A 13,658-nucleotide genomic window follows, 5' to 3' on the forward strand; every position below is an offset into this window, starting at 1 on the left:
CCCACTCTAGTATTCTGGCCTGGAGAATTCCATGGACCGGATAGTCCATGGGGTCACAAAGAGTTGGACACGACCAAGTGACTTTTGCTTTCACTTTTAGGCTTCCCTGATAGCTCAGTTGGTAAAGAATCTGCCTGCAATGCAGGAGACCCTGATTCAATTCCTGGGTCAGGAAGATCTGCTGGAGAAGGGATAGGCTATTCACTCCAGTATTCTTTGGCTTCTCTGGTGGCTCAGCTGGTAAAGAATCCACCTGCAATGTGGGAGGATTCGATCTGGGTTGGGAAGATCCCCTGGAGAAGGGAATGGCTACCCACACCAGTATTCTGGCTTGGAGAATTCCTTGGAGTATATAGTTCCATGGGGTCACAAAGAGTCAGACATGACTGAGCGACTTTCAATTCACTTCACCTAGTTATTGTTGCAAAACCCCTGTATTCCTGGATCCTCCTTGAACTCTTCAGCACAGTCCCTCATACCAATTTCCCTGTTTTTAATTCTTTTCCGTGACTTGCCCCTTTAAATTGGTGGAGGGCAGGTATGATTCCAAGCCCAGGCGTCCTTGTGAGTGTGAGGCTGCCCAGAAGCCACAGTGTCTGGTTGCGGTTGGGCCATGTGGCTAGAAGGTGCAAGGGTTTCTTGATGCCCAACTCTGGTTTCTTCTGCCACCAGAGCTTTAGTGGAAGTCCCATTTAGAGGTTGTAAATGAGGGTGGAGTGTGCCGCAAGAAACACCAAATGCCTGGGTCTCGTTTGGTCTGTCTCATTCAATGACTTTTCATCTGGAATGGGAGGGGCCTTGGTACAATATTGTGTGTCCAGAGTCCTTATCTGTTTCACATATAGAGACAGCAACTCATCTTTCGATTCTGTTTCATGGAGGTCATTACAGTGTTGAGAGGACTGGCCAGACGTGCCTAAGTGCTTGTCTATTAGCTACTGTACATGGGGTAGTTTGATACTGTTCATCTCAATGTCCTAATTTATTCCTGGCCTGCTTCATTCTCCTCTGGGAATCAGAAGCTCGTTTCTCTGCTGCTCAGTCTGTTTATTGGTTCTTTCCTGAATCAATTAGCAGTGTGCATTTTTAGATGCATGGGATTGCTTATGATAGTGTTCTTTCTGATTCTGACTGACTCCACTTAGTAGGATTATCTCTGGATTTAACGATGTTCCTGTAAAGGGCATTCTTTCATTCTTCTTCATGGCTGAGTCATCTTCCACTGTCTTCCTAGACGGCATCTTTCTGCATTCATCTGTCCATGGACATTCTGTGTGCTGCCGTGTCCTCTGTGCCGTACGTGGTGCTGTGGGGGCCCACGTGGGTCATTTGTCTCTTTGGAAGCTGGGTTTCTGCAGATATACCCCTAGAGGTGGGTCTGCCCCCAGGAATTGTGTCTCGTTTTTCTCACGTGGAACATACAGTTCTTGGGACAGGGCTGCGTTTGTTTCCGGTGCCCTGTCGGCTGCAGGCATGCAGCATCTCCCCCATGTCCTCCTACACGTCTCCTCCTCCTGGCTTTCTTTGCCCGTGTAGGTTATTCCAGAGTGCCTGGTTCTGCACCCTTGCTCTGCAGGAGGTCCCTGTAGAATCCCTGTTTTCTCTGTATTAGTGGGTATGAGTTTCTCCCAGCTGTCGCCTCCATTCCCGCAGCCCCCTTTTTCCATTGACAACCATCCGTTTTGTGTTCTAAACCTGTGTCACTTTCACTTTTGGAACGCAGTCGTTGCTGGGTGCGGATGTCTCTCCATTTCACCTGTAAGTGATAGTTGCTATGTTAGTGTTCGTCTTTCTGACCTCCCTGAGGTCATTGTTAGGCGCAGAAATTTCTGTGGATAGCATTTTGGCCTTCCTTTCCCCAGCTGCAACAGTTCCCTCTTGTGTGTGCATCACTTCTGTCTCCATTCATCTGGCCATGCCCATCTGGTTTGCTTGAGATTTCAGGATATTGTAAATACTTCAATGGTGCCTGCTGTGGTTCCTGGGTCCTTTGGAATTCTTGTTTTCAAACCATACACTGTGAAGAGGGGGACTGCCTGATCACACGGTAGCTCATTGTCTGAATTTCTTTTAAAGGCCCCTGCATCCCATTGTCTTTAGTGGCTCTTCCCCACCACACCCTGGGAGGGTCCCCCCTTCCCTTCACCTCACTCCCAGCTTTTCTCGTCTGTTGATGTTCTGATAATGGCTGTTTCAGTGGTGCCTCGTGATCCCTCCTCCCAGTTTGCTTTGAATGTCTCTAATAAGTCGCCGTCCTGAACATCATTTTAAGTGGGGTTTTTTTTTTCAGTGGTGGGAGTGGCAGTTGCCTGGTGATCATTTCTTCTTCCTACTTTCCCCTTTGTAATTCTTTTCCATGACTAACCCCTTAAAATGCTGGGAGGACAGGTATTATTTCAAGCTCAGTGGCCTCCATGAATATTAAATTCTGAGAATCGGTCTTGTTCAGGTTGTTGTTGGGGCATAGGGCTAGAAGGCAGAAGGATTTCTTCATCCCTGGCTCTGGTTTCTAAAGCAGTCAGAGCTTCTGGAAGTCATGTTCTGGGATTGTGAAGGATGGTGTGATGTGCCAGATTGAATGCCAAATGCCTGGGTCTGGTTTCTCTGTTTTACGCCTTTTTCCTCCCCCGCAGTTGGAGTAGTATTGGTATACGGTACCGTGGGACTGGACTGGACTTTCTCAGTTTCACAGTTGCATGAGACAGCTACTCAACTACTTGCTGATTCTTTTCTCATGTGTGCTATTCCTGAGTCTTCTCAGAACCACCTTCGTGTCCCCTGGTCCTGGTTGACTATCTACGGTATATGTGATAGTTTTGTTTCTTCATCTCAGCCTGCATAGTGGATCCCTCGGCCCCTTCATTCTCCTTTGTTAATCACAAGTTTTTCCATTTCTGTGCCTGTTTGTCATGTCCTGCTTGTATTCATGATGTGCATTTCAGATTCATGGGATAGCTTATGATATTGTTCTTTGATTTTGACTGACTTCACTGGAAAAGGTCAGTTTTCATGCCAATCCCAAAGAAAGGCAATGCCAAAGAATGCTCAAACTACCGCACAATTGCACTCATCTCATACGCTGGTAAAGTAATGCTCAAAATTCTCCAAGCCAGGCTTCAGCAATATGTGAACCGTGAAGTTCCAGATGTTCAAGCTGGTTTTAGAAAAGGGAGAGGAACCAGAGATCAAATTGCCAACATCTGTTAGATCATGGAAAAAGCAAGAGAGTTACAGAAAAATATCTACTTTTGCTTTATTGACTATGCCAAAGCCTTTGACTGTGTGGATCACAACAAACTGTGGAAAATTCTTCGAGAGATGGGAATACCAGACCACCTGACCTGCCTCATGAGAAATCTGTATGCAGGTCAGGAAGCAACAGTTAGAACTGGACATGGACCAACAGACTGGTTCCAAATAGGGAAAGGAGTACATCAAGGCTGTATATTGTCACCCTGCTTATTTAACTTCTATGCAGAGTACATCATGAGAAACGCTGGGCTGGAAGAAGCACAAGCTGGAATCAAGATTGCTGGGAGAAATATCAATAACCTCAGATATGCAGATGACATCACCCTTATGGCAGAAAGTGAAGAAGAACTAAAGAGCCTCTTGATGAAAGTGAAAGAGGAGAGTGAAAAAGTTGGCTTAAAACTCAATATTCAGAAAACTAAGATCATGGCATGTGGCCCCATCCCTTCATGCCAAATAGATGGGAAAACAGTGGAAACAGTGGCTGACTTTATTTTCTTGGGCTCCCAAATCACTGCAGATGGTGACTGCAGCCATGAAATTAAAAGACGCTTACTCCTTGGAAGAAAACTTATGACCAACCTAGACAGCATATTAAAAAGCAGAGATATTACTTTGCCAACACAGGTCCGTGTAGTCAAAGCTATGGTTTTTTCCAGTAGTCATGTATGGATGTGAGAGTTGGACTATAAAGAAAGCTGAGTGCCGAAGAATTGATGCTTTTGAAGTGTGGTGTTGGAGCAGACTCTTGAGAGTCCCTTGTACTGCAAGGAGATCCAACCAGTCCATTCTAAAGGAAATCAGTCCTGAATATTCATTGGAAGGACTGATGCTGAAGCTGAAACTACAAATCTTTAGCCACCTGATGAGAAGAACTGACTCATTTGAAAAGACCCTGATGCTGGGAAAGATTGAGGGCAGGAGGAGAAGGGGACGAAAGAGGATGAGATGGTTGGATGGCATCACCGACTCAATGGACATGTTTGAGTAAACTCCAGGAGTTGGTGATGGACAGGGAGACCTGGCATCCTGCAGTCCATGGGATTGCAGAGTTGGACACAACTGAGTGAATGAACTGAACTGACTTCACTTAGTATGCTTAGCTGTAGGTGTAACCATGTTCCTGCAGATGGCACGTTCATTCATCTTCATGGCTGTGTCGTCTTCCACTGTGATCACTTGTTTCTGGACTCACCTATCCACGGACATTCTGTGTGCTCCCATGTCCTCCCTGTTGTGAATGGTGCTGTAGAGCCCGCGTTAGGTCACTCGTGTCTTTGAAATGTGGGTTTCTCCAAATACACTCTTAAGAGGTGAGTCTGCCCAATCACCCGAGGTTGAATTTTCACCTTTTCAGGGCACGTCTCTATTGTTCTTTATAGTAGTTTTTACCATTTACATCCCAGCTGCACCATAAATTAGTTCCCTTTTTCTCCATGGCCTCTCCACCATTTATTCTTTCCTCTTTTTTTTTGTATTGACTTTTTGATGATGGCTTTTCATATGGAACCAGTTTATTCCTTCTCAAATTAAATTTTCCTGTGTACGGATTCACGATATTGAGCATGTTTCATGGACATTTTATAACTGTTAACAAGGAAACTAGTATTTACCAGTTGTAATTAGTTTCCAAGTCTTCTCCTTTTGCAAAAAAATTATTTTCAATTAGTTGTATGAAAATTGTTTGACAGCAGGTATCATTTACAGTCTAGTAGTCCTTTTGAATCAAAAGGAAAAGGTTTTAGGTTCCTGTTGTTGGAAACCGCCACAAGACGGCACAACTCCAGTACTATGCTAATGAAAGCCGTGTGGGCAGTTAGACTATCTGATTCTACATTAGGTTGAATATACCAGCTGGAACCACCGTCAGCTTATGTCTTACTACATTTTTTTTTCATTTATTGTAGTACATTTGATTTACTGTTGTGGATGTTGTAGGTACACAGGACCTCATTTAGCTATACACGTATACACACCTGTTCAACGTTTGCCTTTTCACATGAGTCACTGCAGCGTTGTGTTACCTGCTTTCCTGTATAGCTGTTTGTCCCTTGTTGACAGTCTTTTTATCAGTGTGATACATGACTCCCAACCTCCTAATGGACCCCATCCTACCTTCCTCCTTGGTAACTATGTGTTTGTGTTCTAAGTCTCTGCATCTCTTTCACTTTCATAGATTAGTGGATTGGTATCAATCTTTCCATTTCACATACAATTGACATATGATGTTTGTCTTTTTCTGACTTACCTCACTTAGTACTGTATACCATATTGTCTCCCAATTCATAGGTTACCACAAATGGCATTCTTTTTCATGGCAGAATCCTATTATATTGTGGAACTGTGTCACTTCCTTATCCATTCATTTATCGATGGACATTTCATTTGCTTTTGTGTTTGGGTATTGTAAATAGTGCTACAGTGCATGCCTGGGTGCACTTGTTTTTGAATTCTTATTTTCTCCTCTTATTCTCTTAGGAATGTGCCTGTCTGATCATATGGTAGCTGTATTTTCACCATTTAGACACACTTTCATAATGTTCTCTATAGGATTTGTTACCAATTACATCCCACCAGCATTCTAGGAGGGTTCCCTTTTCCTAAGCTCCCCACCATACCATTTACTGTCAGTAGCCTTTTTTATAATCACCATTTTGACTGGTGTGAGGTGATATGTGTAATTTTCATTTTGCATGTCTCTAATAATTCACCATAATTGAACACCTTTCATGGAAGTTCTTTTCACTACACACTGGATAGTATTTTCAGTTATCTACTCCTACTTTTTAGGAGATACCTGTGAAGTTTAGGTGGAAAGGTCATGATGTCTGCACATACCTGCAGATGTTTCACCAAAACAACAGTGATGGTACACACATAGAGTCTCTCTCTCACACACACACACACACTCAAGGGTGCTCAAGCCTATGCCTATGTTGATTTATAAAGTATTCCACCTGGGTGAACAGTATGTGGGAGATCACTGCACTATTTGCAACTTTTCTACTGATGTGAATTTTTTCAAAACATAAAGTCCAAAAATATATGAAGTGTCAAGTGTTAGTCGCTCAGTTGTGACCAACTCTTTGCGACCCCATGGACTGTAGCCCACCAGGTTCCTCTGTCTTTGGGATTCTCCAGGCAAGAATACTGGAGTGGGTTGCCATTTCCTTCTCCAGGGGATGTTCCCAACCCCGGAATCGAACCCAGGTCTCCCGCATTTCAGGCAGATTATTTACCATCTGAGCTACCCATGTATATAGCAATTTTAATTAAGACACTGCAAAAAGCTTTATAAATATTTGGGAAAAAAGTCAGCCTATAGATTTAATTTCTTGCATTTGAATGTATTCAAATTTTATTACCATTGTCTATAGATATTTAACACTAGCATTTGTGCACCAGTCCTCTTAGGCAGAGGGGGATCATAACACACAAATCTCACACACTAAAAATAACTGTACCATGTTCAACAAGACTGTCTTTTGATTCAGTAAACCAAGCTTGACAGAGCAGCCAATTCAAGAGAAATGAGTCTAGGACATAAGTGAACTTACCACTTAAGGGAACATTACAGATTATACTAAAATGTTACACAGACTTACGAAAGTTTGTCATTTTCCCCTAGTACATTACAGCACTCTGAGGTTTCTGCAAAGCATACATTATAGATACATTTTCCATACAGTGCAATTTTTATTGTGTAAGACATGAGTAATAGTGCACTTAAATCCAACAATCACATTCAAATATATCAAGAGTAAACTTCAAGTACCTGGTTATTGAAGAAATACATACTGTTATTATTTTTTTAAATAACTTGTGCAAGTACAAGATTTTCAGTGTAGATGGTAATATATCTATAAGGATTCTAAACAAGAGAACTCGAGGAGTATTTGTATAGAATAATCCACCTCTCCAAAAATATGTGCATTTGGAAAATTGAAGCAAATGTCTTGGGTTGACAGACACGGGCAGTGTTACACAACTTTTTATCAGAAATCACACATATAATATGTATACTCACAGATGGTTATAGAGAACTGCTTTTGAAGACAGTGAGCTCTCATCAGGAACCATTTTCAGGACAATGTAGTGTCCACACTGAGTCCTGTTATCTTTCATTAATTAAGCACAAACGACAGTTCTGCACTGTGGTTCAATTATAGGACATCAGTTTTTTGTTTTGTTTTTTGAGGGGATTTAGATAACAAGTTCCGGAGAAGGCAATGGCGCCCCACTCCAGTACTCTTGCCTGGAAAATCCCATGGACGGAGGAGCCTGGTAGGCCGCAGTCCATGGGGTCACTAAGAGTCGGACACGACTGAGCGACTTCACTTTCATTTTTCACTTTCATGCACTGGAGAAGGAAATGGCAACCCACTCCAGTGTTCTTGCCTGGAGAATCCCAGGGACAGGGGAGCCTGGTGGGCTGCTGTCTATGGGATCGCACAGAGTCAGACACGACTGAAGTGACTTAGCAGCAGCAGCAGCAGATAACAAGTTCAGACGTTCTAAAACCTAGCGTAGTTTCAGAAGGTCTTTTCTGGGCTTCTGGCTGAAAGGAAGGAAATGCCCTGGATGGCAGGCTGTAAAGACTGAGTGAAAGGAGAAGCGATTTTTATTTAAGAAACCAAACGTGAGAAAACAACCATCCCCATCACCCGGGAGTAAATACGGGTGCAGCGACCAGTCCTTTACAGCTTTCTGTTGAGATGGTGAATTACACAAAAATGCTACTAATTCACCTAGTGTGCATGCTCTGGGGGCAGGGGTGGGTGGGTGGAGTCTGTGTCACGTTTAAGAATAAGAAATGACTCCTCTATGTTGTCCTGAGGTATAGGATAACCTGGATCAGATAGACTGAAGGACTTCATTCTCTGGAAAATTTCAAAGCTTCCAGGACAGAGGATTAACTATTCTAAATATTGCCCATTTTTTTTGGTCCAGGAAATACCTCTCTGATAAAGGGTGCTCGTAATAGACTTGTGTCATTTTAATTCATAAAATCTGGATGTGGGTAGATATCAAGACTGTATCTCAGGTGAAGATCTGATAGATAATAAGTGAACCTGATGCCCTAGCTAGGACTGACCATTAAAGTAGCTACTCTTGAAACCAGGTAACTACGAGAGTTACATCTTTGAGGGGTTTTCTTTGTAACGCAGCACAATGTTCCTCTTGTTTTTCACTTCAAGTGACAATAACTGGTCAGATCTTTTCCATGATATTTTTTTTTCCTTTAACTTAAGAAAGACTGAACCAAAAACTAAAATCTCACTTAATTTCATCCTTTAAAATGAAAAGCAGTGACTTATCTATCACCTCTACAAAATCAGGCTGAGGAGTTCAAAGAAAAGTTTTAAAATAAGATACATACAAAAATATGTATCTTAAATGATTATTGTCTTCCAAAGTTTTCCCCAAAAATCACTTTAAAATCTTGTTTCAAAGGCCTAATTTTTCTTAGGTTTAAAACAAGCTATAAAATTATCTTATTTCTATCAGGTTTTTATTATAATTTCTGCTTATTTTCTTCCCATTTAATAAAATCAAAACAAAAAATTTGAAACAATTACTGACAAGTCTTACATCACCCAAAAAGTTTCAGCATTTTGATATAACCAAACTGTTTCTTCTGATTAAAAAAAAAAAAAAATTATTAATTTAAATCTAAAGATCCCTGCACTGCAGCAGTCCTTTGTATTAAAATATTCTTTGTGGGGGGCTTACTTTTTTGTACTCCAAAAATGGAAACCAGCCTTCACAATGAATAAATACAGAACCTGCATAATGTACATGAACTTGATTATACGTCACGTAATGCTTGTATGGGGCAATCTGCATTCTCACTAATTGAGCCACTATTCTCTTCATTATGAAAGTTTTTAAAGCCGCCTTTATCAAAGACAGTTCTCCAAACTTAACCTTCAGTAAGTATCTTATTAATATATCCACTGTAATTATTCTTTTCATCCAAGGGATGAGTAATTTAATAGTATTACTAAAAACCCTCTTCAAAATTATGTTGATAAAACTTTTGTCTTTGTCAGAATTCTCAAGTTTGGGAAAACCTTAATATTTACATTATTAGATGACCCCTTTGAAAGTGCATTGATACAAAAGTTTGTTTTACGTCCTGTAAACAGAACTATAGTTTGGACAATCCCTAATTATAAATTAACACTAAAACACAAACTTGTCCAAACTGCTTATGATTGCTGTCTCAGTAAGAGAAAGAAAAGAAATGGAAACACTATGTTATCACCATACTCTGGCTCACATGTGAAATGTTCGTCAGGAAGACAGGTATGAGATGCTGGCATACAGTTTCTCCATGACCAAGCCTAAAAAAGCCCTCTAATGTTTCCACCCGCAGAAACCTTATGGCCAACGGCCAACCAACATTACTACTGAGAGTCGCTTCTCTAAAAAAAAAAAAAAAAAAAAAAAAATCACCAAAAATTCTCTAGTTTTTCTTACGGGTTGGTTAACAGAAGAAAAAGGCTCCATCTTCAATTTTGAGGATTCATTTAAAAAGTTAGTGTTTCCTTTTTTAAAAAATTAACAGAGACATTTCACACAGCACACAAATACCTATAGCAAGAAAGTACATCTTTGCTCCTTCCCTCATTAGCCTTTCTTTAGGTGAGGACTTGAATGCCCCAAGATTCTTAACTATAGTCAAGAAAACAGGCCAGGAGTAAAACTGAACTTAGAGGAGAAAAACAAATTTACCAAAAAGAAAGCTCTGACTATAGATTAGTTGTCTAGCCTTTTGCTCCGAGTCTGAGGAAACAGGGGAAAAAGATGTTTTGGCAACTCTTTTGGAGATAGAAAGTATTTGCTGCTTTCTTTAGCTTCTGAATGTGGCCATAGATTTTGCTAGAGTTGATTTTGAAGAGCTAAAATTTTAACTCGATACATAACTCTAAAGCTGGGTTGTTTTGGTGTGTTTTACAATGAAATGGTTATATACAGATGGGATCGAAATGATATTAAAGATTACCCTTCAACTGTCCTTTTAAGGGAAAACTACCATTGAAAGTATCTGTTAAAACGAGCAGTGCCACAAAGTAGAAATGTACATGGACAGCACCCAGTCACGAGCTGTCGGAGTCGCAGGCAAAAACCAGCCTATGGCATAAGGTCATCACTGTTTCTGTAACACTGAGAACATTTCAAATTGGCCTCTGAAGTTTAAAACATACCTGCATCATGTTCATAAAACTTCTACTGAAATTATATTTGTCTAATGGACAAACCAGCAGAGTCGAGATAAATTTTCAAAAGGCTCAAGCAAGTAAGAAAATCTTAACCTTAGTATTGGTAAACTTAGAATATTTAAAAACAAAACAATTAAGCACACACTTCTGTACATAAACCAGTGCAATAAGAACTTCAGACAAGGGCAGTGCATCTCTGGTTTAAGGTAACCGTATTTGTAGCTTAATGACAACAAATTAACATCTATTCTAAATGACGGTTTAATGTTACATCCAGCATTTGACACATTTAAAATGTATGACCAAAACCCTGAAGAACCAATTCGATACTACTGACACCTTATCAGTAACAAATTTCTCCTTTATTTCTAAATTGCACATACTTTTAGTGTCTATGGTTAAAATAAATTTACTTCTTCTAAATGTAAATATCAGAAGACTTTAGCTGTTGCCCTTGTAAAAATAATTTACCTTGAATAAATATTCAGCTTTTGCTTTCTTGACAAACCAGAACGAGGACATGAATTCCGCTCTTGTCAGTCCAAAACTGTGTTAAAAGAAGAAGGGCTATATTATCTGGCAAAGATACTGGAAACAGCATGTTAAACAAAAAAGTCTTGGTTTACCAGCAATTTCAGGTTTGAAAAATATTTCTATACTTGGAGTGCTTAAAAAATCTGATCCTTTTTTTAAACTAACAAATATTCCCTAAAGAGATTAGTCATATCCTTGACTGGTCTGGAGCACTGTTTGCAAAGCAGATGCAGAGAAAAGCTTACAATGAAATGGTGTATAACATAAACGGCATTAAATAGGTCACCTGTTTCACATAAAATGACTAGCACCTCCTTCCTGCTCCCAGAGTGAAGAGCCCCAACAGGCCACGTGTAACATGAGTAATGGTAAGCTTCATTCTTAAAGTATTGAGGAGTCCATTACATTAGAAGGCTCTCACTCCTAAAACCCGTTCAAGGCTGACCGTGTGGCGGTGAGCTGAGGGCAGAGGAGACAGGTGGGCTGCCAGTCTGCACGGTCCTGCGAGGGCTGCAGCGGGTAGGACTCAGGGGCTCTCCTGCACCCCATCCTCGGTCTCCAGTTCTGCCAGCTGCCTCCTAAGGAGATTTACTTTCGCTTGTAATTGCTTGTTGTATTCTATGATGTTAACCATTTCTTCGTATGCTTCATCCAAATACTTGGAGGATCTGTTCCAGCGTAAAAAAATACCTATTGAATCCACGAAAGAACAGAAGGGAAAAAGATGCACACCATGGATTAGCATTATACTTGTTGTGGCTAATACATAATCCCATGTATTACAACACTTTTCTTTTTTTACTATCCACATCTGTTTTTTATTATACTCTAAAATGTACAGCAATCTGAGGAACTCAAAGAGTACAGTTGAATAGTGTTCAAGAAGTCACTATGTGCATGCTTATTATTCAGAAAACCCCATAACATTATGAAATAGGTTAAAATGCAGTTCTGATTATATTCAGGAGTAGAAACTAATCATTTACAATGCCATAAACTTCACAGTTTCACAATACAAATATTTTTTTAAAACAATTAGAGAACTTTATCCAGACCTGTAAGACCGCCTGTAGGTGTGAAATCATTTTCAGCGAGAAAGTGGCAGTTAAAGCAAAAGCAGAACCACACAAATTGTTTAAAAAGCCAGAACTTCAGCACTCTCTCCCCCTCTCTGTTTCTTAAGAGACCATCTTCCAATTCTGTAGGCAACTGCTTTTTACCCCCACATGACATTAATTATTCTTTTATTATGGATAAAAAGACATTTTCTCCTGTACATGCATATATGTTACTGGTATCAGCTCAAAGTGATGTCTTAAAGATATTCAAGTCAGGAGGTACAAATACTTCCAGACTGCAGCATGCATGTACCAGCAGCAACTTACCAGTAGCTGGTAAGTTCACAAAGATTTTATGAGTTATTAGAACACTTTCCATAAACCAAACTGCCATGCACCCTAGACAGTCCTTCTGTATGTGTCCGAATACTACTTACATTCTTATCAAAGAAGGAAGATAGAAACACAGACTAAAGACCGACCTTGTTGATTTTTTTATTGAGTGTATTTTTAAAATCCTGTTCTTCAATACAGGAATTACTTACTTTTAACGGTTAACTTTGGTGTAGATATGAACAGCAAAGAGACATTTTAAGGCCACAATGGTGTCGTTCTACAATCCATATACTTAGCATGAGAATATTTTTATCCAACTTACAATTTCATCCAGTTCTAAGTGGTGAAAGTGAAGTTGCTCAGTCGTGTCTGGCTTTTTGCAACCCCATGGACTATATCCCACCAGGTTCCTCCATGCATAGGATTATCCAGGCAAGCATACTGGAGTGGGTTGCCATTTCCTTCTCCAGGGGATCTTCCCGACCCAGGGATCGAACCCGGAGGGAAATCTTGTCCTTAATGGAGTAGCAGGAACGCATCCACATAAAAAAATTTTCTTCCATCACTTAATCCCTGAACTTTGAATGAGGTTTTGTAAAAACCAGTTAAACTGTCCGTTAAACCACCTGGCTCTCAAGTTTGCCTTTCCTCCCAAACAACTAGCCTCTCGTTTCTGTAATTAAACATGACAGTGGCTTTTAGGTAAACTCTCCTGCACCTGTCTCTCCTGCACCTGTGACTGCCTACACAAGGAGGAGAAAACTGAGCTGAGGCTCAGAGCCCCGGGAGTCTCTCAGGTCGGGGCCACCTTCCCACAGTGCTTAAACACGGCACACCTCGACCGATAAGATTAAAAGCGCACGCTGAGGGGGGAGGAGGCAGCTAATGACAGATATCCCATGCAGAACAAGCCACGAGAGCTGACAGCCAGAGGAGTGACAGATGTAGGCTCCGTGTCAAACCCAGAAAGGAAAGCAACCTGAGACCCCCTCACACATACAGTGGGCAGGCAGTTTCCACAACAGACGTGCCCCTGAGTCGCACACAGGAGGACACAGTAAAATAACGGATGTGGATGGCACCTCAGTTTACCAGACAGCTGCCTTTCCTGTGGGCGTGCCCTTGTTTAACATAAAGATGGCTAAAAATGTACTTACCACCTTCAAATTGATTAAAAAGAAATTAAATGGTATATTATACCCTTTGTGTAATGAAAAGATAATATATTTTAGATAAGTTTTTGGTAATTTTT

At 40.7% G+C, this 13,658-nt stretch overlaps 1 protein-coding gene across 2 annotated transcripts in view; it reads right to left on the reverse strand.

Annotated features, from left to right (window-relative positions):
- Positions 1-6,578: 6,578 nt before the first annotated feature.
- MTMR9 (myotubularin related protein 9) overlaps positions 6,579-13,658 on the reverse strand; it is a 112,532-nt gene continuing 105,452 nt past the window's right edge. For both annotated transcript variants that reach the window (XM_061132863.1, XM_061132862.1), the window contains exon 10: positions 6,579-11,702. In XM_061132863.1, the coding sequence (XP_060988846.1) occupies positions 11,539-11,702 (164 nt within the window). In that variant the 3' untranslated portion in view covers positions 6,579-11,538. The remainder of the gene's footprint in view (positions 11,703-13,658) is intronic.

This window comes from Dama dama, chromosome 29, assembly GCF_033118175.1.
Source record: "Dama dama isolate Ldn47 chromosome 29, ASM3311817v1, whole genome shotgun sequence".
NCBI classification, from domain to species: domain Eukaryota; kingdom Metazoa; phylum Chordata; class Mammalia; order Artiodactyla; family Cervidae; genus Dama; species Dama dama.